Source organism: Mus caroli, unplaced genomic scaffold, assembly GCF_978045245.1.
Source record: "Mus caroli unplaced genomic scaffold, Mus_caroli_1 scaffold_8, whole genome shotgun sequence".
NCBI lineage: Eukaryota > Metazoa > Chordata > Mammalia > Rodentia > Muridae > Mus > Mus caroli.
The window spans coordinates 27,268,741-27,295,636 of record NW_028227263.1 but is presented as its reverse complement, the minus strand read 5'-3'; the positions used below and the strand labels follow the sequence as shown (position 1 = coordinate 27,295,636).

Genomic DNA, 26,896 nt, shown 5'->3' with positions numbered 1-26,896 from the left:
ACCTTTTGTTTTTGAGACAGGGACTCTTGTCATAGTTTGGCCTTAAACTCATGTGTAACTGAGGATGCCCTCAAACTCCAGATTCTCTTGCCTCTACCTCCTGAGGGCTGAAGTCACAGGACTCACTGGCTGCCCACTGTCTGGTTTATCTGTCGCGAGATGACTCACAGAGCTTTGCGTATGCTAGGTAGCCCTCTGCCTGTTGAGGACATTCCTAGCCCTACTTAGCGTTTTTGATGTGGGTGTCAATATTGCAAGCTAAGAACAAGAAGTATAAGTCCCATCCCCCCCTCCCACTCCCCCCTCCCACTCCCCCCTCCCTCCCTCTCTCCCTTCCTCTCTTTCTCCTTCCTTGTTTAAGAGACAGGGTCTTTCTCACTATGTTTTCTGAGCTGACTCCATTCTTGACATCCTCCTGCCTCGGTCTCTCAATAGCTAGGAGTTCAGACTTGTGCCACTGCCCCCATCTCTTTCCTTCCTTTGGAATGTTTCCTTCTTAGAGGCCTCACTGAGGGAAGGTAGAGTGTATCTGCTCGGCTGTGATTTCTCTAGGTTGAGTCTTGGGTGACTAGAAAGGACGTGAGCCACAAACGTCCCATTTATCTCCAGTGTTGCCTCCGCTGAAGAGGTGGAGGATTTTGCTTCCATTTCTCAGATAAGGAGGGTAAAACTGAAACTAGAAGAGGATGAAGAACAAGAGTCAGGATTTGAATTTTGAACTGCCTGCCTTGAGCTGTCAGCCACATCCACACTGCTTCCAAGGCACGGGCCACCTGGGATCATAATTGTGAGCTAAGGCTACCTTCAGATGCTGCCTCAGGGGTGCTGGCTGCAGAACACACTGTCCCAGAGTTGGGAGCATCTGTGAGACCAGGGTCTACCAGTACTATGTTACCAAGGGACCCACAGTTCAAAGCCCAACTTACTTCCTTATAGTGTCGTAGAAATAAAACACTGAGCTGAAAAGGACTTTGCTCTCTTTATTGTCTTGATGCCAAGAGGACATCGGAGGAGGAGCTCGGGCCCAGGAAGGAAAGAAGAGTTGAGCCCCAGCGAGGGCCTTGGTAAACCACAGCACTCAACCCAGGCGCTGGAATACAAAGCAGACAGATCTGTGCTAAAGGTAAGACTTGGCTTTTCATTGGCAGGGAGGGGACAGGTGCTAATGAGGGGGCATTTGTAAAACTTTCCCAAGCTGGGTCAACAGTTCCCCTTTCCCTGCCACCAGCTGCGTGGCAGGCTGCCCAACAGAATAAGGTAGACACTAGGCCAGCATGCGGTGTGCACAGGGATCTCGTACAAGGGCTGAAAGAGATGAGACTTAACGAGTTATTTTTAAAAAGGAGGTGTCTGCTTCCTTTTTCTTTATGTCTGCCTAAGCAGTCTTCTTCCCAGAGGCAGTGCCCCAGGGTTTAGCATCTCTGCAGTTGAGCTTTCTTCCTGGAAAACAGGTCTCTCTGGCTATAAAAGCCCAAGCCTCACAATAGTCTCACCCCACCTCTGGTCACAGAGTACAGAGGGAAATTACTGGGATGTTCCTGCGGACCGAGGGAGGCTGAGTTAGGGTCAGCAAAGGAGGTCACTAACATAAAGGGGATGCTTGGGAATGTGTCCGGGAAGAAGCACCACACTGGGCTGCCCTGTGGCTTATTCCTGGGTATGGATGCAGAAAACGTACACCATGAACATATGTTAGCCAAAAGAATTATGATCTGGAAATCCAGAGCACTCCCGTTAGGACCACCTGTGCTTCAGCTGCCTCCTACCTAGTGAGAATCCAGGCTTTTCTGCTCCTCACTGTGTTTTGCTAAATTACTGTTTCTTTCTGACCTTGGTTTCCCCATCTGTAGAAATGGGTAAGATGCTATGAGCTCACACATCTGCAGGAAAATATCAGAGCTGATAAGAATACATGATATATTGTCACCTTGATCCCTGCAACCTCCTTACGCTCTCTTGATCATCTTCCTCTGCTATCATTGATGATGTTGTTGATGATAGCAACCAAAGTTTAAAGTCTTTGGGTAGAGGCCCTGGGGTCACATCCCACTCTGCTTCTGTGCAACCTTGAGCAAATTATACAACCTGTTTGACTTCAATATCATCATCATAAGATGGGCCAGGCAGACCTCCCCAGAGGTTTGAAGGTTTGATGGCTGAGATGAAATAGCTTGGTTTAGTGTAGACACACAGACAAGCCTTCAGTACATGGTTCCATCTTTATTTATGAATGTCAGCATTACCCTCATCAAAGGAGATTCTCTCTGAACTGGAGGGAGGAGAAGTGCCCATTGGGGATGGATACCAAGGAGAGGATTTGAGCCTAGCAGGAAGTGCACACCTGTGATTCCAGCACACGGGAGACTGAAGCAGGAGGATTTCAATTTTGAGGCTCCAGATCAAAAATTTGTTTCCAAAATCAGAGAAGAAAACAAAAACAGAAGGAAGATGGAGAGAGGGGAGAGGGGAGAGGAGAGAGGAGAGAGGAGAGAGAGAGAGAGAGAGAGAGAGAGAGAGAGAGAGAGAGAGAGATGGCTCAGTGGATAATAGCACCATGCAAGCATAGAGAGTCCAGCATCCATGTGAAAGCCAGGCACAGTTGTGGACTCCAATATCTACAGCACCACCAGGGACAAAGACAGAACTTCTGGCCACCAGCCTAGCACCAGGTTTAGTAAAAGCCTCTGTCTCAAAGGAATACAGTGGGAAGTGATAGCTCAGAACACCCAAAGTTCTCCTGAGCCTCTTCTCCGAATGTACATGTACTCATGGTGGGAGACGGGCTATCAGGAAAATCCCCCACCAGCGTTATGTTAAGGTATAAACGCCATCAATATCCAGTGAATCACCTGTTGAATATTTGTGTCATGATTTCCCGGAATGAGGTGATGAGGCTATCTGATTGCTGAGGTCATTTGCAGTCAGAGACCAAGCCAGCTGTGGGAATGCTAATCATCAGAAACGGCTGTCTCTGCAAAAGAACTGATCAGAACAAGCAGAGGATTTCCATGTTGTTATTGAACGTTGGGCTGAACCAATTCCATTTCCTGTGGTCTTTTGAGTCTGAAGAGCATTTAAAAATAAAAGAAAAACCGGTTTCATTTTTTTTATAGTTCACAAGAAGATTTGGAAGCCTCTAATGGCTGTGGTTAACATCCACATTAAATGAAAAAAAAAAAAAACGGTAAAGAAAAAAGTTATTTTTCCATAAAGAAGATGAGATTTCCTTTTTGACAGAACATTGAGGTATAAACAGAGTAATCAAGGGAATGTCCTTTAAATGAGGACAGGAGGGACTGTCTCCCTGAGGTAGATTTGCCTCGAGATCTGTCTTTCCAGTGATGTGTAAACTACAGGGTCCGGTGTATGCTCTCTGACCAGCTGAGCGGTTGAAGTTGAAGGTGGACCATGCTTCCCTTGTTGCATATTCCATGTCCTGCTCATGGAGCTTGAAGTGACTTGAATCTGAGGTTTGTGTGCTTGAACACTCCCAGCTGCTAGTGACATGTTGGAGGTGATGGGGCCTGCTAGTGGAGATGGATCCCTAAGCTGAGGACCCACCACAATAGACTGAGAGTCACTCTAACCATGAGTTCAGACATGGCCTTTCTATGATTCCATCAAGTCTTCTGTCACAGAGATGAGAAAATTAACTGAGAGAATCTGTATTGTTTCAACTTGGATTTTGGGCAACATATTTTTTAGTTTTAAAAGTCATGGGCGGGGCCGGAGAGATGGCTTAGCAGTTAAGAACACTGACTGAGTTCAAATCCCAGCAACCATATGGTGGCTCCAACCATCTGTAATAAGATCTGACACCCTCTTCTGGTGTGTCTGAAGACAGCTACAGTGTACTTACAGATAATAAATAAATGAATCTTAAAAAAAAAAAGTCATGGGTTGAGAGAGATGGCTCAGCCATTAAAGGCTAGGCTCACAGTCAAAAGTCATAAGAGGCACTTCTTTGTCCAAGATGATTTCAGGGCTGGGAAGATGGCTCAGTTGGTAAAGTACTTTTGTTGTAAGCATGAGTTCACCCTCTAAAAGTGGACCCTGGCCTAGTGAGATGGTTAAATGGATAAGAGCTCCCATTGCTCTTGCAGAGGCCCAGCGTTTGGCTCCCAGCATTCACATGGCAGTGCACAACCATCTGTAACTCCAGTGCCTAGAGACTAGCTGTTCCCTTCTAACCTCTCAGGGCTCCTAACTACACATGGTACATACATGCTCAGGCATATGTACATGTGTGAGTGCAGGCACACACACACACACACACACACACTCACATGCACACCATTTCAAATGTCACAAAAGAGATGATAAAAATTCAACACTTTCTCTTGTGTCTTCTACACCAAACATCATTCGGCCACATGGTAGATGACCACCCTATTTGTTTGGGGGGGGGTTACCATGGTAACCACCTTTAACCTTATGGGATCTGTTGTCTCATTGGTTATTGTGTACACATGTACACATGCCTGAGTGTGTGTCTCATTATATGCTTTGGTGCTTGATCCATGTAGCTATCCTGCATGCACGCTGTTCTGAGGGCTCAGGAGTCCAGCTCACCAACTGTCTCCTTCTCTCCTTCCAGTGTCGTTATTTTAGCCTTTTTCCTTTGTAGCTAAGAATCAGGGTATCTCAACTTTCACATATCGAGATGTTTGATCAGGAAACTTTGTTGGCTTGTGCTTTGTGAGATGTTGAGTGTTAGACCCACCTGTATGCCAGAGATGGCAACAACATACTGTACTAGTTCTCTCTCTCTGTCTGTCTCTCTGTCTCTGTCTCTCTCTGTGTGTGTGTGTGTGTGTGTGTGTGTGTGTGTGTGTGAGATGTGTGTGTTGGTACAGAGATAGGTCCTGGCTATCCTGGAACCCTCTATATAGACCAGGCTGGCTTCAAACTCACAGAGATCCACCTGCCTCTTCCTCCCAAGTGCTGGGATTAAAGGCATGTGCCACCATGTCCAGCAGTTACTTTTCTCATTGTTGTGACAAACTGCCTGACAGTTTGAAGGGAGTGTTTATTTTTGGCTCCCACTCGGAGGGTCCATCACAGTGGGGAAATCTTGGCAGCAAAAGCCTTTGACAGCTGATGATATTACACCCACAGAGAGCAGAAATGATGAAGGCTGCCCTCGGCACTGTTCCCTGTATTGTGGAACCCCAGCTCAGCCCATAGGATAGTGCCTCCCATGGTTAGAGTGGGTCTGCCCACCTCTGCTAACCCCATCTAGAACCTGCTTCTCAGGCCTGCCAGAGATTTGTCTCCCAAGTGATTCTAGGTCCCATCATACACACACACACACACACACACACACACACACACACACACACAACATTGAAGTCTGTCAGACACATACACACACACACACACACACACACGACATTGAAGTCTGTCAGACAATGGGACATTCAGTTTCAAGACCCCACCTCCATACCTCCACATTTGGATCAAAGTTCTCTTCCAGTTTCACTCTCGGGCTTCTAGATGCTGCCGTCATGTACTGTGGCAGTTAAACGTTTTATGTTTCTTGAATGTTGGGAAAACAGTTTGCTCCTGTGCTTCCTCCTGCTGAGGCTGTGGTGGGTGTCACTCCACAAGTTCAAGGCCAGACTAGACCACATAGCAAGACCCTATTTGTTTTTTGTTGTTGTTGTCTGAGACAGGGTTTCTTGGTGAAATAGCCCTGGCTGTCCTGGATTTGCTTTGTAGACCAGGCTGGCCTTGAACTCACAGAGATCTACCTGTCTCCTTGGTGCTAGGATCAAAGGAATGCACCACCATGGGTGAATTCCCGTAAAGAAATGTTCCTTGCAGTCAGCAATGGACCTGGCAGGGACTCCGAAGAAGAAAGCAGCAAGTGCCATGGGGGCCTGTCCCAGTGTTGGCTCAGGGCACCTGTAGGAGAGTGTGGCTTACCCTGTGACAGGAAAGGAAAGAAGTGCTCCCTGGGAGGGTCAGAGTTTGTGCCAGGGCTTCAGGATTTAGGCTCAGTGCCAGGTCCAGCTTCCTCTAGTGTTTTGGCAACAGACTAAACACCTCTGTTGACGTTTGAGTGCTCTTGAGGTCCTGGCTTGTGGACACAGAGGGGCAAGGCACAAAGAAACTTGGGCTCTGGGACGTCCAAACTTGCGTTATGTCTCAACAGAGTCTCCTAGGTTTGGTGGTACGAGGCTTTTCAGGACTAGCCAATTCTATTTCAGCTGGCCCATAGTTGAATTAAATTCCAGTATTTTCTACCTAGAGTTAGTGCAACATCCCCAGGTTAAGGGCTCAGTCCCACCGGGTACCACAGTTCAGATACAAGTGACTAATCCAGGCTTCAGTTAAAAGACAAAATTATAGTGAGTTTATTTGAAAAAAAAATATATATATATATACACAAATACATACAATTTTTCAAATCATATTTATTTATCTGTTTGCACAGCTGTGACACACATGTGGTAGTCAGAGAACAACTTTTGGGAGTTGGTTCTCTCCTTCTACCGTGTGAGTCCTAGGGACTGTCCTCAGGTCATCTTGCTTGGTGCCATGCTCCTTTATACACTGAATCACCCTATCTGGCCCCCATCCCCTTTCAAGATAGAGTTTTGTACCCAGCGTGGTGGTGCATGCCTTTGATCCCAGCACCAAGGAGACAGGTAGATCTCTGTGAGTTCAAGGCCAGCCTGGTCTACAAAGCAAATCCAGGACAGCCAGGGCTATTTCACCAAGAAACCCTGTCTCAGACAACAACAACAAAAAACAAATAGGGTCTTGCTATGTGGTTTAGTCTGGCCTTGAACTTGTGATCCTCCTCTCTTATCCTTTTGAGTACTAGTACCACAGGTCTACACCACCACACCTGACTAAAATACACAATGCACTAAGTTGCCAGTGTCTTCTTGATCTTTTTATCTTCTTTGCTGCACTAGCTGTGTAGTGCAGGCCTAGTATGCAGCTGGCCAATGCTGGACCACTAAGCAGCTTCCCCATCTTTGAGTGATCTTCATTGACTTGTGTTGTGATTCTAGAAGCAGGCAACTGCCCAGTTTTGATTAGCTGAGTGCATGATAACCAGAAAAAGATTGGGAGGTCCAGAAAAGGAACAAAAGCAATTGATTGATTAGTGGTTCTAAAGTTACTTTCCCCAAAAAGGTTGAAGCAGAGGGGCCTTGCCTGTCCTGTTGGCTGAAATCGGCTTGTTGGGAAATTGGCTATCACCTCTCCTGATTTTTTAGAAGAGCAAACAATGAAGTTTTGACTTAATAAGAAACTTTGGTGTGAACGACTCCGTGATGGTTTGTTCTGTGGAGTCTGGCACACAGCCTCATTTAAGTTTTATTTAATATTAGAAAGCTTTTTTGTGTGGTGTCTCTATGTGTGTGTATGTGTGTCTGTCTGTCTGTCTGTCTGTCTGTCTCTCTCTCTCTCTCTCTCCATCTTGAGGGCTTACAGCTGAATTAGCTCACCCTACCTAGTTCTTTCTGAACTCTGACTGACTGGTTTAACTCAGCTATTCTGGCTCAAACTCCTTTCCAAGCTGACTGATCCAACATGGCTTCTCTCAGCTTCTCACTGAATTGCTGTCCTTGGCCTCAAACTAACTCTGGCAATTAGTTCTAATCTTCTGGCTCCTTCTTAGTCTCTGGCTTCAACAACCTCTGCTGCCCTACACAGAACTGCGTGAACTAACGAATGAACTCAACCCCACTGCACTGCATTCCCTGTACTGACTCCTAACTGACTTTCTTCCCCGCACTGCTCTTAAATAGCTTCTCTTTCCTATACTGCTCTGGAGAGAGTTGGGCATATCCTCATTCTGTCAGATCGTTCTCTGATTTGTCACTTTGTCTGGCCCTCAATTAGATGTCACTTTCAAATGTGGCTGCTTACTTCTACAAACTGATTTTACCTTAAAGGTATATAATAAGGGCATGTCTGTATTACAGTCAGATCACAACCTTGCCAGAGTGCCCATGTTGTTGTGTTGTTGAATTAAAATTCCTCCTCTTCCTCCTCTTCCTCCTCCTCCTCCTATTTTTCTTCCTCTTCTTCTTCCTCCTCCCCCCTCCCTCTCTGTCTCTGTCTCTGTCTCTGTTTCTCTCTCTCTCTCTCTCTCTCTCTCTCTCTGTGTGTGTGTGTGTGTGTGTGTGACATATGTGTATGCTTATGAGGGACAGAAGTGAACTCACTGCTATGTATGTGACTTTTTCCACGGGTGCTGAGGATCCAGACTCAGGCCCTCACACTTGTGCAGAAGCAGTTTACTGACTGCACATCTCCTGAGAGCCTCGACACTGAACTTCTCTGACCTTCCTGCTACTCCTTCAATGGTTTAGTCATTTGCTGAAACTGCTTACACAACTCAGGGAAACAGTTAATACTCTTATTTATTTATAGGTTTATTGTCATAGTTATGAAAAACCTCTGACCAACAACCAGATGAAGGGGAGACAGGGTGAGGTGTTTAGGGTAGGCACGCCTCTTTTGCTCCCTGTAGACAAATGGCACCAATGAAGTATGCTATCCAAACAGTGCCTGATGTGTTGAACCCATAAGTTCCTGGAACCCCTGAGTTAAGGGAGTGGTGTGAGGTCTTCATTGCATCAGCATGAGCTTGTGAACCTGCCATCTGCAGCCTGTGTCTTCATCTAGGACAACAGAGGCGAAACTGAAAGCCCAAGCTGCTGCTCTGTCACCCCAAGAGTCATTGCATTAGAGTAAAACAGAAAGTTTCTGAGCACAGGTTGCTCTATCAGGAACTTTGCTCAGAGACCATATAGTTCCTATTATTATTATTATTATTATTATTATTAAAAAATTAACTTTAGAGTGCTAGGATTCAAATCCAGGGCCATGAGTACACTAGGCTAATACCCAACAAAGCAGCTACAGCCCCAGACCTGAAGTTTTAAGTTTAGATTGAAAGACTCCAGGGCTGGAGAGATGGCTCAGAGGTTAAGAGCACTGACTGTTCTTCCAGTAGGGCCCAGGTTTGATTCCCAGTACCCACATGTCAGCTTGCAACTGTCTGTTACTCCAGTTTGAGGGGAATCTAACACCTTCATGCAGATACCAACACTCATAGAAATAAATAAGCAAACAAATAAATGAAAAGGAATCACTTTAAATTTTAAAAATTATTTGTTTGTTTGCTTGCTTGCTTGTTTGTTTTTTAAAAAGGAGAAAAGGAAAAGAGAGCTTCCCCCATGGTCTCTCTTGCTCTGGCCATTGTAAGGCTCTAAGGCGCTCCCTGTATATGCCCTCTCTTTTCCACTTCTGTAGGAGAGTAACTTTAAGACCAATCACTTTTTGTTCTGACTCTGCTTCACTCAACTTTCTCCTGGCTATCAAGCCAGTCTCCCCCCAGCTCATTAGAATAGGGATTCTGTTTTACAAAATTCAATGGTGCTTGATTCTAGAATCACAAATAGGACTCAGTGAAGTTCACTCAAAGGCTGGAGGAGGGGCTGAGTGGTCGAGTGCTTGCCCAGCATGCTTGAGGTTCCCTACCTAGCATAGTAACAAGAAGACATGGGTGGAAGACACAGACGGAAGACCAGCAAACATGGCCACAAGCAAGGCTCTGGCAAGGCACACCTGTGGGAAGCAGGGTCCACTCCGGTTCACAGTGCTGGAGGCCCTGAAGGAAACTGATGCAGCAGCCCAGGTCCCTTCATGACTTCCAGTCAGACCCAAGTGTCACTTGGCCCCAGCTTTGATGGGATTGGCTGTTTTGCCATTTCTGTCTGTCTGTCTGTAAGTTCTTTGTGTCCTTTTGAGACTAGAAGTCTGTAGTTCAGGCTAGCCTTAAATTCTTTTTTTTTTTTTTTTTTTTTTTTGGTTTTTCGAGACAGGGTTTCTCTGTGTAGCCCTGGCTGTCCTGACACTCACTTTGTAGACCAGGCTGGCCTCGAACTCAGAAATCCGCCTGCCTCTGCCTCCCGAGTGCTGGGATTAAAGGCGTGCGCCACCACGCCCGGCTTAGCCTTAAATTCTGTATCCTCCTGTTTGAATTTCCAGAGTCCTGGGATGACAGGTACACGCCATCAAGCCCCTCCCTTGAGATTCTGTGCTTTTGCCGTGTCTAATGGGTTGTCCTTTGTGGGATTACACCTGACTTTTAGTTTTCTAGCTTCCGACTCTTTCTCACTTGCAAGCTAGACTTATGAATAAAACATCTCATATCCACTTTGCATTCATAAAATATAAATACCGTTCAAGAATTAAATACATGCCTTGGAATCTATCCCTGGATTGTCTTGGCCTGCTAGTTCCCAATAGTGACGCGGAGACTTTTTACTTATTTGTGAATGCTTAGGCCTTACACCTTAGGCTTGTTTCCAACTAGCTCATGTAACTTAATAACCCCATCTAAACTAATCCACTTTTTCCATGTGGCCCGTGACCTCTCATTCAGTCCATACATCTGGCTTTCTCCTTGTCTGGTTGGTGAACCCCCCTCCCCCTTCACCCCCGCCATCATCTGATTCTTTCCCGGAGTTTCTCTCCATTGCTGGAAGTCCTGCCTTTCCACTCCTGCCTCAGCCATAGGCTATCAGATTTTTATTAAACCAGTCAAAAGGTGATGGAGAAGAGTGTTTAAAAATAACCATACTGGGCTGGAGAGATGGCTCAGCGGTTAAGAGCACTGACTGCTCTTCCAGAGGTCCTGAGTTCAATTCCCAGCAACCACATGGTGGCTCACAACCATCTGTAATGGGATCTGATGCCCTCTTCTGGTGTGTCTGAAGAGAGTAACAGTGAACTAACATACATAAAATAAATAATAAAATAAATCTTATTTTAAAAAAAATAACCATACCAAAGTCTGGATAGTACTCAGCACTCCCCTGGCACAAAAATCAACACGTGAATAATATGAACACGGTCGTTACACAGTGCGCAAGAAGGTCATCCCAACAGAAAGCTCAATAAATCCCTTTAATAATGAAAAATACTTTTAAAAAGTAAGGTATAACCATTTTTGCTAGAGAGTATTTAATTCATTAAATATTTATTTTTGTGTGTCCGCATGCTATAGCGAGTGTGTGGCGGTCAGGGGTTTACGTGGAGACTCAGACCTTCCTTTCAACCACATGAGTTCTGGAGCTGGAACTCATGTTGTCAGGCTTGGTGGTTACCGACGGTAACTTTCCTCACCGAGTCACCTCCACAAGCCCTAAGAGTTTCATCTCCCCTCCCAATCTGGACACCGTAACACTGAAATCATAGCGTGGTTGTTTCCGGGGAGTGGGGTGGGGAGTGTTGAACACGGGCAACATTTAGGTCTGACTCAGAGGCAGAAATGCTCTCTGAAAAAACCCCACAGATCTTGCATTTGCAAATATTTAATTACCAGGAAGTGTTTACATGCGAGTGAAGGTCTTGTTTGTAGTTGCCGTTTGAAGGCTGTTTCCCTTACAGACATTTCTTAATTCTAAGCTGAAGGCGTCCCTAGTATTTGTGATGGGTGCTGAGGTCCCATAGTCTAAGTACCCATCATTTGTATGCTGACCAAAGTACCCACACAGGCACAGGCCCAGTGAAAAATGTGCAACAAGGATGGACACCTCTATTGTCATGCACAAGCCTGAGGGACAGATGGCCAGGCATCTGGGCCACACCCTCAGAAATATGACCATCACTACCCCCTGTGTTAGCAGTTATTTTTCCCTATGGCAGTCCTGGGGAATGAAGCCGGGGATATTCTCTCTCTGTCTCTGTCTCTGTCTCTGTCTCTCTCTCTCTTTCTCTCTCTCACACACACACACACACTGCACACATGCACTAGGCAAGTGCTTGCCCACAAGTTACGGAAAGGCACAGTAAGAGTCCATCAAGATGATATGATATGCCTGGTAAGAAGGGACTGTGACAGTAGCTGGATTGTCTACTGGACAGAGTCTAGAATCTCTTAGGAAACAAAGGTATCGGCACATTGGTGAAGAAGTTTCTAGGTTCAGTTAGTTGAGGTGAGAAGGCTCAGAATAAATGTGAGCGGCACCTTTCCACGGGTTCCCAGACTGCCTGAGAAGAAGAAAGCACTGAACATCAGCCTTCCCCCTCTTTGCTTCTCAAATGTGCGCATGCACCAACCGTGTGCGCTGCCTCACTCTCCTCACACCGTGGCTCTCCCAACTGTGCTGTGTTGGTTTCCCGGAGCTGGGAGCCAAAACATAAACCAACCCTCCCTCCCTCCCTCCCTCCCTCCCTCCCTCCCTCCCTCCCTCCCTCCCTCCCTCCCTTCCTTCCTTCCTTCCTTCCTTCCTTCCTTCCTTCCTTCCTTCCTTCGACCCCTCTCTTTCTATGTAGCCCAGGCTAGCCTTGAACTCACTTATGGTGCTCCTCCTGCCTCAGACTCCTGAGAGTTGGGATTAGAAGAGAATCCAGGTGAATTATTCTCTTTAGATTCCTTTTCCTCCCTCCTTTTCATCATGTTTTGGTTCCGTTCTTATCACACATGCTATTTATTTATTCATTTATCATAGATTCATTTCAATAGAAATCCTGTGTGCGGAGTGGAGATGGAACTTAGGACTTTGACCATCCTGAGCTCTACAACTGAGGTCAACCCTCAGCCTGTAGCAGTAAGCTGATGTCTATTGTCAATAGAGAATGTGTATACTTTGTTTATAATTATGGTTAGATTTCCAGTCAAGGACAAATGGCTAAATGAGGTGCCTACTGACATATCAAAGTGGACTCTGGCCACCAGGTTCTCCCAGCATTCTCTCAGTGCCTACCTGTTACAAGGTCCTCCTGGTTCCTAAACTTCTCCAGTGCAGAGGCTGGGCTGGACTTTCCCTTCCCTATATGATCCGTTTGGGCTACTTGGATCCTTTTAAGCTGTTTGGTCTCTTGGCCTCTGGTTTCCTTGGTTCTGGGCTCCTCACGTGGTCTCCCAGCCTCGTGACCTCACTGATTTCCCCTCCCTGTTACTTCACAAGGCCTGGCTCCGGGCCATGTTCACTCTGGACCCTTCCAGATGTCTGTGGCTGTGCTCTCCCTCACATCTATTGTACGTTCTCACGTTCTCCTCACCATACCTAGCAGCAGTCACATCCTCCCTCTTATTTCTTTTTCTTCTTCCTGTTCTTTTTTTTTTTTTCTGTTCATCTGGTACTGAGACCTCAGGAGTGGCATAAACGAACTCCTGTCCAAGGGACTTGACTGCTTCAAACCAAGGTGCGGATCCGACTCTCCTAAGCTTTGTTCGGATCATTTGTTTCTGCGGGCTTCTGCTACCCGCCAGGTTTGGCCTCATTCCAAATTCCAGAGTCTGCTTTGATATGTTAATAGGTAGCTCAGCCACTTGTCCCAGGTTTGAGACCCAATAGACTGTACACACAATGCTAGAAGAAAATCTTTATTTTAGTGTGACTCTCGGTGCTGTGGCTGGAACATACCTTAAGCATGAGAGGTGAGTGCATCTCAGCCACTGCGCTCAGAAGTAGTTACACAGAAATATAGGCACATCTGATTTCTCAGAGTTTGAGGAGGGGAAAGATTCCTGAACTGTGCAGCACTCTGAATGAGCAAAGGTTTAGGAAACTCCACCAACAAGTGGGCAGATACTCTTAAAAATACATAAATAAATAAATAAATAAGGAAAGAAGTACCCAGAAATAGTGAGGGAGGTCTGAGTTTACATTTTGCTGTATTTGGATAGATCTGAGTGGTTTATGATTTATGAATAGCTGAACACTCAGCTGCTGGGGTTGGCAGAGATGTGGCTACATGCTATAATATGCTATCCAGTCAGGTTACAGCTTGCTCTCTATGGAGACAGCTTGGAAACAGATTTAGTTGCGCAGTTTTCATGTTTTTATGCATGTATGTATCCAAGAAAACACACACACACACACACACACACACACACACATATATATATATATATATATATATATATATATATATTTCATTATTTATGAATGCACATGTCTGTGTGTGAGTATGTGCCTGTTCTTGTGGATACCCCAAGAAGCCAGAAGAGGAAGTCAGATCCCTGGAGCTGGAGTTGCAAAGCAGCCTAATGTGTGTGATAAGAACAGAACTTATGTACTCTGGAAGAGTAACTCGTGTTCTTAACCACCAAGCCGCCTCTCTACCTCCCCATATTTTAAATCCTATTTAGATCGAACTGAGCGAAAGAAGCCCGTCTCCAAGAGCTGTGTACTATGGGCTCCATTTATGCAACATTTTGGAAAAGGCAAAGCTATGTGAGCAGAGAACAGATCTCTGGTGTCTAAGGGTAGAGCTATCTGTAGAGAGCAGTAACTATAAGGTTTTGGATCACGGAACTGCTCTACGCTAATGATGAAAACACTGTGCTAGTCAGCTTCCTGTGACTGTAACAGATACTTGGGCTGACCAGTTCACAGTTTAGGGAAAGTTTATATGGCTTATGGTTTTGGAAATTCCAGTCTGTTCCTCGAACCTATTGGTTTGGGCTTGTGGCCACTATCGAGGTGAGGAGGTCAAAGAGAGGAAGAAAGGGCTGGAAACCTAGAGTCTCCTGTAAGGGCATCTCCCCTCAGTGACTCAAGACCTCCTATTGGGCTCTACCTCTCACAGTCTTCCCATGGCAGTACCAGTCAGGAAGCTAGCCTCGAATACACAGGCCTTTGGGGAGACACAACCCCGAACAGCCAGTGCACATTCAAAATAAAAGTCACTGAAGGCTAAAGTCAAAAGAAAATTCAGGTGGTGCCCATGATCCGATTTACTGTTTATGCAGAGAAAACAAAATAAAACAGAACAAGCAAAAAGAACACACACACACACCACAAAAAACAAACAAACAAACAAACCAACAACAACAACAACAAAACCCCTCTCACTTTAAAAGAGAACAGGAGTTTATTCTAGAGCCAAATTTGAATGGTCATATACTGGGAACACAGATTTAAAGTGTTCCCAAATTCCATGTTCCAATTGGAAGCAGTTTCACGATGTTTTATAGTTCTACAAATCAAAGAAAGTCACGAGTCAAGGCAAGTTTAAAATACGTTGGTGGGTACATCAGAGCGGTACTTCAGAGTACCAGCTCTGGGTTACAGCAGGGTGGGAGAGCTTTTCCTAGGTCTCAGATGCTATCTGATGACAGTGTTGGCTTCTAAGTTGGTGGAAAGTAGTGGTCTAATAAATGAATAGATGGCAAAAGGTTCTTTATCTGTTCACCACAGGATGTTAGTTCTGACACAGAAGTGGGCAAGGGATGGCTGCTCTAGGGGCATTAGAACTAGCCCAAGATAAGGTAGTTAGCTTCCAGGACTGAAACACTCCAGTCACTTCAGTTCTAATTCATCAGTCTTGGCAGACACAGCTGCTCTCCAGGAATCCCCCATTATCATGTTTGGACTTTACGAGGGTGCAGGAACTACCTGAGCTCAGGAGACACACTGCAGCGTTTGGATTCTGACTCGAATGTTTAGCATCAAATTCTCCCAGCATGCAGTGTTTGCTGGGCTGATGATGAGCTTTGGATGCTCATTCAACTGTTTCACAGAATCTCCAACGCACCGCTGGGTTTCATAAGTCGGGAGTGTCTGCGGGTGACTCTGGCCACACACTGCGGCCTCAGAAGGGAGCTTGCTGTTTCGGCCGGCCTTTGTTGGACAGGGCACCATGACATAGACATAGTCGAAGAGCTGCTGAAGACATCTTGATCGAGATGTAGATGTTAATTAGAAAGACTTCAGTGGAAATGTGTTTCTTTTGTGTGTGCAACAGTCTGAGGTTGCTGTCAGGAACCCTCTGCACCTTTTTTCCTTTATTTAATTCTCTGTGTGTGCTTGTGTGTGTGTGTGTTGCATTACTACATTACTCAGGCACCATCCACCTTACTGTTTGAAACAATCTCTCTTGCCTGAAGCTTGCCAAACAGGACTGGCTGGCTAATGAGACCCGGGAATCCTGGTCTCTGCCGCTCCAACAGCGTTATACCACCGCACATGGCTTTTTTTTCCTTTTAAATAAAGTTATTTGTTTACTTTACATCCCAATCACAGCTTCTCCCACCCTCTCCTCTTGGTCCCTCCCTCTCACCCCCCCCCCCACACACACATGGGACACACATGGAGGCTGTACTTTTGAGGCAAGTACTTTACCAAGTGGGCCATCCCCCAGCCCTTGAGCTCTCTGTTACTCCTAGGTAGAAGAAGGAGGTACCATCCTGTTTCCAGCTGACTTTTTAAAAATGATTTAAATATTATTTTATTTTATTTGCCTGCATGTATGTCTGTATGAGGGTGTCAGATCCCCTAGAACTAAGAATTACAGACAGATGTGAGTGGCCATGTGGGTGCTGGGAATTGAACCTCGGTTCTTTGAAAGAGCAACCAACTGAGCTCTCTCTCCAGCCCCCTTGTCAGTCGTCTTCACCGGCTGCGGGTAGAGTGGGGATTGGAGCTGATCATCCAGGCAGTACTGTGGGCTTCTTACATATCTCTTTTATTGCTGCAATGAATGGTTATTTGACTTCAATGACAACTTATTGTATTTGCTTGGAGGCCTTAAATTGCACTTCTGAAACCCATGTGTTTGGGGTTTGATGGAGAGAGGGAAAAATCATGATGTCAGTGTATTCAAGGTTTTCCTCACCACTGCTTCCCCAGACAGCTGATGTGACAGCTGATGTTTTCACAAATGGCTTTCATTTTGAATGACTATAAGTTGGGGAAATTCTTGTCTCATTTCATTTACAGTTATCATGTTTTCTGTCAAGAGAGCTTTTTTTAAAAAAGAAAAACTAATTTTATTTTGCTTACTTATTTTTTAAAACACACACATATACATACATATATATATATAATTTTTCTAAGTTCTTTGAGAATTTTGTGAAATATGTTTTGATCATATTTTTCTTCCCCCAGGCCTCGGCCCCTCTCAGATTCTCTCCCCCTCACTGAGAAGATAACTGCAGTTGGGAGTGGACAAGAAATCCAACTTCTTTATACTAACACACATATAGTGCATATCTTTAACCTCAGAACTTGGAAAGTAGAGGCAGGTAATCTCTGTGAGCCTGAGGCCATCCTGGTCTACAGAGAAAGTTCCTGGACAGCCAGGAGTTGATTCTTCACCTTTTCACCATAAAGAAACAATTGGCATTAAGATGATAATATGCCGTTGCCCTAAGTTAATCATTATCCCATGTGCACACAACCCTAGACGTCACACTGAACCCCATGGCTATGTAAAATATGATGCCAGTCAACAACGTAAATTGGTTTATAGAAGCCTGCTCTATAGAATCATTGATGTCAGCAGTCCCCAGTGACATCTGCAGACCACATTGCATTGGGTACAGTTCCTGAAACTGGGGACACAGTGAGGACACAGTAAGCACTAAGAGACAAGTTTCCATGCAGGGATCTGTTCAGTTAACGGCCTCTCCTTTCTGTTCGGGAAGGACAGATAAAAATATTTTTATTTTATGTGTGTGGGTGTTTTGCCTGCATGTATGTCTGTACACCATGTACATGCCGTGAATTGGATCCCTTGGAACTCGAGTTACAGACGGTTGAGCCACCACGTGTATGCTGGCAATCAAACCCAGGCCCTCTGCAAAAGCATCAAATGCCCTTAACCACCGATCCACCTCTCTATACTCTTCTCTATACTCTTCTCTATACCCTTCTCTATACCCTTCTCTATACACTTCTCTATACCCTTCTCTATACCCTTCTCTATACTCTTCTCTATACCCTTCTCTATACCCTTCTCTATACACTTCTCTATACCCTTCTCTATACCCTTCTCTATACTCTTCTCTATACCCTTCTCTATACCCTTCTCTATACCCTTCTCTATACCCTTCTCTATACTCTTCTCTATACCCTTCTCTATACCCTTCTCTATACTCTTCTCTATACCCTTCTCTATACTCTTCTCTATACCCTTCTCTATACTCTTCTCTATACCCTTCTCTATACCCTTCTCTATACCCTTCTCTATACTCTTCTCTATACACTTCTCTATACCCTTCTCTATACCCTTCTCTATACTCTTCTCAGTACCCTTCTCTATACCCTTCTCTATACCCTTCTCTATACTCTTCTCTATACCCTTCTCTATACTCTTCTCTATACCCTTCTCTATACTCTTCTCTATACACTTCTCTATGCCCTTCTCTATACTCTTCTCTATACTCTTCTCTATAGCCTCTGTATGAAGGATTTTTATTGGCACATATTTATGTCCTCAGCAATAGATAGGTTTGGTAAGTTGTTTTTTACAAACTATATCATGCATGTTAACCATATTCACTACCACATCCTCCTTTTTCTCTCTGCTCTTCCCTCTAAGCCCTTTTATTCCCCCAGACAGTCTTGCTTCTACTTCCAGAGAGAGAGAGGGGTGGAGAGTCATTTTATATATCTCCATAAACCCCAAAATCTACAAATGAGAGAAAATATTATCTAATATCTATCTATCTATCTATCTATCTATCTATCTATCTATCTATCTATCTATCTATCTATCTATCTATCTATTGAGAAAGGGTCTCATTACTTAGCCCTGACTGGATTGGAACTTGCTATGTAGACCAGCCTTACCTCATCCTTGCAGAGACCCTCTTGCCTTTGCCTCCTAAGTGCTGGGATTAAAGGCATGCATTATATATGCCTGAGTTTATTTTCTTTCTAATTAGGGTTTTTTTTTTAAGATTTGTTTATTTATTGTATGAGAGTACACTGTAGGCTGCTTTCAGAAACACCAGAAGAGGGCATCAGATCTCATTATGGATGGTTGTGAGCCACCATGTGGTTGCTTGGATTTGAACTCAGGACCTTTGAAAGAGCAGTCAGTGTTGTTAATCTCTGAGCCATCTCTCCAGTCCCTTCTTTTTAGTTAACTAGCTAATTAATTAATTAATTAATTAAGTCTTTTGAAAAAGACTCTCTACATAGCCCTGGCTGTCCTGCAACTCACTATGTAAACCAGGCTATCCTAGAACTCTCAGAGATCCACCTGCCTCTGCCTCCTGAGTGCTGGAATTAAAGACATACATAGCCATACCTGAATATTTTCTTTCTCAAAAAATACTTTTTAATATACACAAGTGTTTTGCCTGCATGCATGTATGTGCCCCAGATGTGTGCCTGGTGCCAACAGAAGCCAGAAGAGGATATAAAATCCCTTGGAACTGGAGTTAGAGGTGGTTGTGAGCTACTATGGAAGTCCTGGGACCTGAACCAGGGTCCTCTGGAAGAGCAGCAAGTGCTGTTAACCACTGACCCATCTCTCCAGTTCAGTGAGATTTCTTTGAGTCTGACTTCTTTTGCTTAATATGATAATCTCCGGTTGTACACATTTCTCCATGGTTAGCATAATTTCATTCTTCATCAAGACTGCATAAAATCACCATACAGATTCTCACCTCAGTGGCCTGGAGGGGACCCTGATGTCCCTTCAACTTTAGGCTCCTGAGGTTGTCAGTCTCTGAGTGCTTTTTATGCGGCCTTGGCTGCTGGCTTTGTTCTGTTACCTGATCCTTCTAGAAGGCTTCTCATAACACTTGTTCAGGAACGGATTCTCAGGAGCACAGCTGCCTTGCCAAGCCAGCTCACTTTCTGCTCACCTACTGGGAGCGTCATGTAACTCACACTGATTTCCTTGTAGTCTGAGCACTGATTTCCTTGTAGTCTGGGCTAATAAGAAGCTTAAAGCAAAGTTTCGCTCTAGGCTAGTCAAGGTGTTGCATACCTATAATCCTAGCACTCAGGAGGTGGAGGCAGGAGGATGAGGAGTTCAAGGCTAAGCTTGCCTACATACTGCCTAGAGGTCTACCTACCTGAATTATATAAGACCCTATCTTACAAAACACTGAACAGTTCTCTCTTATTGTCACTATGACAACCTAGGAATTGTGCGGTTTTGCTCCTTCTTCTCCTGCCTGTTACAAGGCACTACCTGTTTCTTTAATCATATCCTGGTCCAGTTCACAGATCTCAAGTCTTCTAGAGGTTGCCCAGGGATCCAACACACACACACACACACACACACACACACACACACACACACACAGTGCTCACTAGGAATTTCTGAAGACTGCCTGGAGATGGGTGCTAGGATGTTACTGTTGACGTTAGGCGAGTGCACAGACAGACTCACAGAGCCTGAGGGCCTTGTCCCACACAGCCAGCATGTGGGAGCCAGAGTCCTTTCTACCTGACACCAAGTTCTAGGCTTCCTAACCATTTCATTTTGTATCACTTTTATATTCGGTCTCTCTCTTCTTCCTCACTGGATAGCCAAGGCTGACCCCAAACTCACAACGTAGCCTAGGCTAGCCAGAAGCTTGTGATTTTTCTGCTTCTGCAACCATACTAAGCGTCATGGTCACCACACCTGCAGCCTTCCTTTTCAGTTTCAGTTTAGGTATTGTATATTGGCAAATCCGGATGCAGGTCTTAAGTGTACAGCTTGATGAATGTTTACACACATAGGTCTGTACTTCTAGTAGGCACCTCCCACCCAAGAATAAGATCATAACCCAGCACTCATAGAAAGACCTAGCCACTGCCACCTCTGTCCTTCTCCACACCCACTATTCTGACTAAAATCACCACCTGTTACGAGCCTGATCTTGAACTGGGATGAGTATATACAGTATGTGCTCTTTTGTGTTAACTCAGATATCTGTCAGAGTCATCCATGCTACCTCATGGAGCAAAGGTTCAGTCTTTGTTATCGCTGTGTAGTATTTCACGCTCTGAGAATATCATAATTCATCTCCTTATTCTGCTCCTGAGTGACATCTGAGTTGTTTCTAACTGTGGGGTGCCTTGATACAGTTCTGTGGAGGTCACATGTGACTTGTCATCTTCTGGTGGCTATAGTTATTTCCCTTGGGATGGTCTACATATGTCTATTTTTATTTTCTGAATGTACTAGGCCTTACTTGGCTTTGCTGGATATAAGACCTTGGTTTTATGTAGACCCTGGAAATCTGTAGCATAGACCTGGTCATTTCTACAAGGAAACAAATGAGCTCCAAACCATGTTAGGAAAAATGATTTGCAGTGAAACACAGCATTGGGTCTCTATAGCACCACAGTGTGTGTAAGTGTCACCGTTTGCAAAGATCATATTGTCGTGCAGAGTCTTCTGTTTTGTCAGCAATTAGCAATCAAACTCTAAATTATGTCAAAATGGGAATATGATGACACAGGCATATAGTGGTTGTCTGCCTTCAGACATGGCTGTATCCAGGGGCTGCATACATCACCAGCACTCTTCTTTCTATGTATCTCTTGGCCCTGCCCTCTCCCTAAGGGCAGCGTTTAGGCAAACTGATTAGCAACTAGTAGAAGCTTCAGGCTTAAGCTTTCTGGATACAATTTCAGCAAAACAAACAAAAGTCATAGGATTGATTCTTGTCAACTCTGTTGGGTGATATGCCCTCACCTGATCACTGTGCCCTGGACGAAGAGAATCTCAATCAGGTTCAGTCCCCGGAGCTCCAAACAGGGAGAGGTCCTATCCCAAGGAGACATGTTTCCACAACAGAGAGAAATGGATGCCAGGAAGGAAGAGAAGTGGGGTAAGCCGACTCCCATGGTGCTGAGCTACCTGGAATCGAGTCGGTCCACAAACTTTCTGAAGACATAGCTGAGTGTAGAAAGTTAATATTTTCTTAAGCTTTGGTTATTCAAAGCCTAACCCATGTCATTTACACAGAGATAAAGTAGTCTAAGTTGGCCAAGCTTTAAAAATCTTCTACTTCCTTCTTCAAAAGTATCTCCATTTACCTAGTCATTCAGGCCTGAAACTGCAAAGATGTTTGTATTTTACTTTCCTTATTTCCCCTGCTATGGGCTAGGCAACAAACCCTATTGTATTGACTCTGCCTGTTAACTTTCTCCTGTGTGTATTGTTTCTGCTCCACCCACACTGGTACCACTCCTGTAACTCCAGGCTGAGCTTTTTTCTTTTTCTTTTTTTTAAAGATTTTTATTTATTTATTATATATAAGTACACTGTATCTGTTTTCAGACACACCAGAGGAAGGCATCTGATCTCATTACAGATGGTTGTGAGCCACCATGTGGTTGCTGGAATTTGAACTCAGGACCTTCGGAAGAGCAGTCAGTGCTCTTAGCCGCTGAGCCATCTCTCCACCCCCAGACTGAGCTTTTAACTTCATTGGAAGAGGAACACTTTCTCCTCATCAAATCTATTCTACACCCCTTAAAGGGGTATATGAGCCCAGTCAAGAGCTAAACCCTGTGGGAAAGAGGATGGTGGGTTCCGATTGGTTATGCTGGGTCACGTGATTGTCATGGTTTTGGTTGGTCGGTGCAGTCAGTTTCTGTACCATCTGCACTAAGCGGGAATGAGAGGATTTTTTGGAGGGAAATCAAGGCATTGATACCAGAGAAGGAAAACAGATAGCAAAACACATCTTCAGGACATCTAAAGAAACCCTTATCACTTGACTAGAGAGTGTACCCCATTTGAAGATGAAGAGTTCCTGGAACTGATAAAGTCACATTTTCAAACAGAAAGGGACCCTAGCTGGTGTCCTTACCTGAGTCTTCTGTCTCATCTTCGTAAACTATTCTTTCTTTGTTCACTCATGTTGGTTTGTGCTTTTAACCCTAGAAACAGCAATCAAAGTGTTCAAGGTTGGATACACCTATAATTTCAGCATTCAAGAGGCTGGAGCAAGAGGAGTGTGAGTTCCAGATCAGAGTGGGCTCCACAGTGAGACCTTACTTTAAACAAACTAGAGAACAAACAGTTCAAAGATGAGCTGGTTCCTCTGGTAGGGCACAGCTCAACTGGTAGAATGTTTGTCTAGTGTGCAGGAAGCCCTGCATGGCTTATGCCAGACATGGTAGCCTGTCTGTAATCCTTGAACTTGGGGTCAAGCTCAAGGTCATTCTCTGCTACATAGTGAGCTCAAGGCCAGCCTGGGCTATGGGAGACTCTGCCTCAAAACAATTTTTTGTGTTCTTTCTGATCTTTGGTTCATATCTCCTCCCTCCCCCCAATCATGCAGATATATTCTGTAAGATATAACTGCCGCTGTAGGTACCAGCACATTGAGAAAAGAGAGGTTTATTCTCTTCCACACAGTAGTCTGTGCTGCTAGGATGGCTTTGCTCAGGGGAGCTGCTTACCACTCAACTCTCCATATGTTGTGCTATCATTCCTACAGAGAGCACTGCCATTCTCATGACACAAGACTGTTGTGTACCAGCTCCATTCAGCCCACAGAGGTAGAATGTTGAGATATGGAGGAATGACTTCAGTCCTTCAACAGCGTGCATGACCTGGGAGCTGTAGATAGTGCTCCTGTTGGCCTGCCATTGAGCACTTTCATAGCTTTATTCTAGATGTGGGGAGTCTGAAAAACTCAGTCACTGCTCTCGGAACCTGAGCACCGACTTATCAGAGGGTGGGAGAAAGCAGGCAATTTGTGCAAGGAAGGAAGAAAAATAGCTTACTTTTCCTTTCCATTTTGATTTTTTCAGGTTAATAAAAAGGTTCCTGGGTTGCTACGGATATGGGGATGCTTTAACACAACTGGGTGAAGACTCTGCAGCATCATGTCTTCCTTCCACAAGAATAGCAGCTACATGGAAGATGCTGACTACCCTGGTTACTCAGGGTCTCAGAACCACACACAGAACTATTTGGAAACTCAAGATTATCCGGAATTCCCAGGCTCTCTGAACAATCCAGGCTTCCACCATCCCAGAAGCAACCCGCATTCTTCGGGCTCTAGAACAAACCCAGACTACCCCTACTTCCTAGAAGAGCCAGATTATCCTGGATCTCCGAGTAACACAGACTATCAGGACACCAGGAGCCACCCGTTCTCTGTACATTCCAGAACAAGGCCAGACTATGAGTCTTCACTTGAGCCAGACTATAATGACTTCAGGAGTGAATCTTACCACACAGGTTTACCCATGGAGCCTGACTACCCTGGCTCTCAGAGCCATCCTGGTTTTGCAGGAGTCAGAAGAAGCAGTATGAACTATACAGGTCCCAGAACCAATCTAGGCTATTTGGGATCTCTGGAAGAACCAGACTACCCTGGAGCTCAGGACAACTCTTATTATCATTCCGGCTCCAGATCCCATTCCAACCTGCCAGGCTCCAGAAGAGATGCAGGTTATGCTGGGTCCAGAATCAATTCCTACCCAGATGATTTGGGGGAACCTGATTACCCAGGTGCTGAGAATCAACCAAACTCTCCCCGTTTTTACGGAAAGCCAGACTATCCTGGTGCTGAAGAGGGTGATGGCTATAGCTCTTCCAAGTCCCTGGGAGTCATCAGGAGGTAAGTTCAAGTATATTCCCCCACTGAGGGCCCTCAGCATGCCAGTGGACATTGGTCCAGTGGATTCAATTAGGGACATGTACCTTTGTGTCACTGTGTCTAAATGTCCAATGCAAACAACTTACAGGACAATGCGTTTGTTTCAGATCACAGAGTTGGAGGCCATGGTGTCTTCGTCCCATGTTCTCAGTCAGAACATCATGGCTACAGGAATGTGTGGCAGAGGAGAGAATTTATGTCCAGGAGGGGTGGGGTAGCAAAGAGAGTGAGATCAGGTAGATGGTGGGAGGTTCAGGGACAGAATCTATCGCAAGGATCCACCCTCAGTGACCCTCTTCCTCCACCCAGATTTCATCTCCTGAAACTTCCAGAAAGTCCCCAAATAGTATCACAGCTGAGGACTGAGCCTTTAGCTCACCCGCCTGTGTGGGACAGAGGACCTTAGCATGTGCCATTTCTGGTCACTGTCATCAGGTACTGCTTTAGGCCTTCACAGCGTTGGCTGGGTGCCCTAGCTAGACCAATTCTGATTTTCCTGGGTTAACTTTTGCAAAGGTCCTGTCAACAACAATCCTTATATCTTCCGTGACTTTTTTTGTTGTTGCTAACTTATACATTTTTACCACGTGAAATCTTAACTGACACTGGTCTTATTTTACAGGTACCATTTCCATTTTTAATACTTACAATTTGAGCGTTTTGGTTTTTTTTTTTTTTTTAAATAACTGTCTTAGAAATGATGATACAGGGCTGGTGAGATGGCTCAGTGGGTAAGAGCACCCGACTGCTCTTCCGAAGGTCCGGAGTTCAAATCCCAGCAACCACATGGTGGCTCACAACCATCCGTTAAGAGATCTGACGCCCTCTTCTGGAGTGTCTGAAGACAGCTACAGTGTACTTACATATAATCAGTAAATAAATCTTTAAAAAAAAAAAAAGAAATGATGATACATTCCTGTAATCTGAGCACTTTGGGATGCTGAGGCAGGAGGATTGTGATGTTAAGGCCTGACTGGGTTGCATAGTGAGATCTTTTCCCAAAAGAAGGAAGGAGGAAAGGGAGAGAGGGAGGAAGAGAGAAGGGGGGGAGGAAAGTAGGGAGGGAGGGAGGAAGGATAGAAAGAAAAGAGGGGGAAGGAGAAGGAAGGGAAGAAGAAAGAAAGATAAAGATCCCAGTGCCTTGCACTTGTGTCAGGGAACAAGGGCACAGGACTTGGTATGCAGCTATCAGACAAATGCCTTCAGGACCTAAGTAGTGACCCACAGGAGCAGGCCACACATGCTATCACCTCTGACTGTCAGAGTTACCATTCTGAGATCCACCCTTTATCCCAGCAGCCCCGTTCTTTCCATCTCTCACAGGTCCTCCTATCCTGTGAGCCAGGCTCTGCTCCTTCACTTACAGACTGAGAGAAGGAAACACAGAGTCAACAGCAGAGCCAGGTGCCAGCCTCAGACCAGTTGCCCTTGCTCCTGTCCCTCCCTCCCTCCTATCTGTGCTCCAAGTCAGTTAACCGACTGTTCATTAAAATTACCTGTTACCTGGAGGCCTTTAAAAATGATATAACTAGGGCTAGAGAGATGGCTTAGCAGTTAAGGGCACTCGGCACTCTTCCAAAGAACACAAGTTTGGTTCCCAGCACCCACATGATAGCTTACAAATACCCGAAATCCAGTTCTAGGAGATCCAACCTGGCACATGTGAGATATATATATTCACACACATAAAATAAAGTAATAAAATAATATTACACACACACACAAAATCTTAGTCGGGTATGTGAGTACACAGCTTAAACCCAATGCTCAGGAGACAGAGGCAAATAAATCTCTGTGATTCTGAAGATCGGTACATACAGTGAATAACAGGCTAGCCAGGGCTATATAGTCATACCCTGCCTCAATAATAATAACAATAGTAATAATGATGGTAATATAACTTGGGAAGTAGAAGCAGAAGAATCTAGACAAGTCTCAAGTCAGCCTGGGCTGTGTGCTAGAATCCTATTGCAAAAAAAAAAAAATCAATAAAATAATAATAGTGACAATAATCATAATCACAATATAGCAATAGCAGCAGCAACAATAATAATACAAAAATAAAACTGATCTTGGCCCAAGCTTCTGATTCTATTGTCTAAGATGAGGTCTATGTATTGATACATATAAAATTAAGCTTTATTGCTGCAGGTTATTTGTTCTTTTTTTTTCATGTAATGTGTGTGTGTGTGTGTCTGTGCACCTGTGCTTGTGCATGACTTTGGGTGTCTTCCCCTGGTCTCTCACTGAACCAGAAGCTCACTGTTTTGCCTAGGTTGGGGTCAATGAGCTCCAAGGATTCACTTATTTCTGCCTTTTGATACTGGGATCATAACTCTCAACTTTTCTGTGGGGCTGGAGATTCAAACCTAGCTCCTCATGCTTGCATACCCACATTCTTGCCCTCTGAGCATCTCCTCAGCCCTCAGGTGCTTGGGTTTTACAGCATTTGTCCCTACACCTGTGCTCTCTGGCCTCTCGCCTGTACTTCTGCTCTGCAGTGTGCCCTCAGACTGCACCGATCAGTCCTTCAAGCTCCTTCTGAGATGCTCGCTCTCC

The 26,896-nt window shown here is 44.9% G+C and overlaps 1 protein-coding gene across 1 annotated transcript in view; it reads left to right on the top strand.

Annotated features, from left to right (window-relative positions):
- Positions 1–26,896, top strand: part of Tmc5 (transmembrane channel like 5) — a 78,391-nt gene that overhangs the window by 2,350 nt on the left and 49,145 nt on the right. Inside the window, exons 2-3 of the mRNA XM_021166418.2 lie at positions 1,000–1,123; positions 23,484–24,298. Coding sequence (XP_021022077.1) covers positions 23,559–24,298 — 740 coding nt within the window. The 5' untranslated portion in view covers positions 1,000–1,123; positions 23,484–23,558. The remainder of the gene's footprint in view (positions 1–999; positions 1,124–23,483; positions 24,299–26,896) is intronic.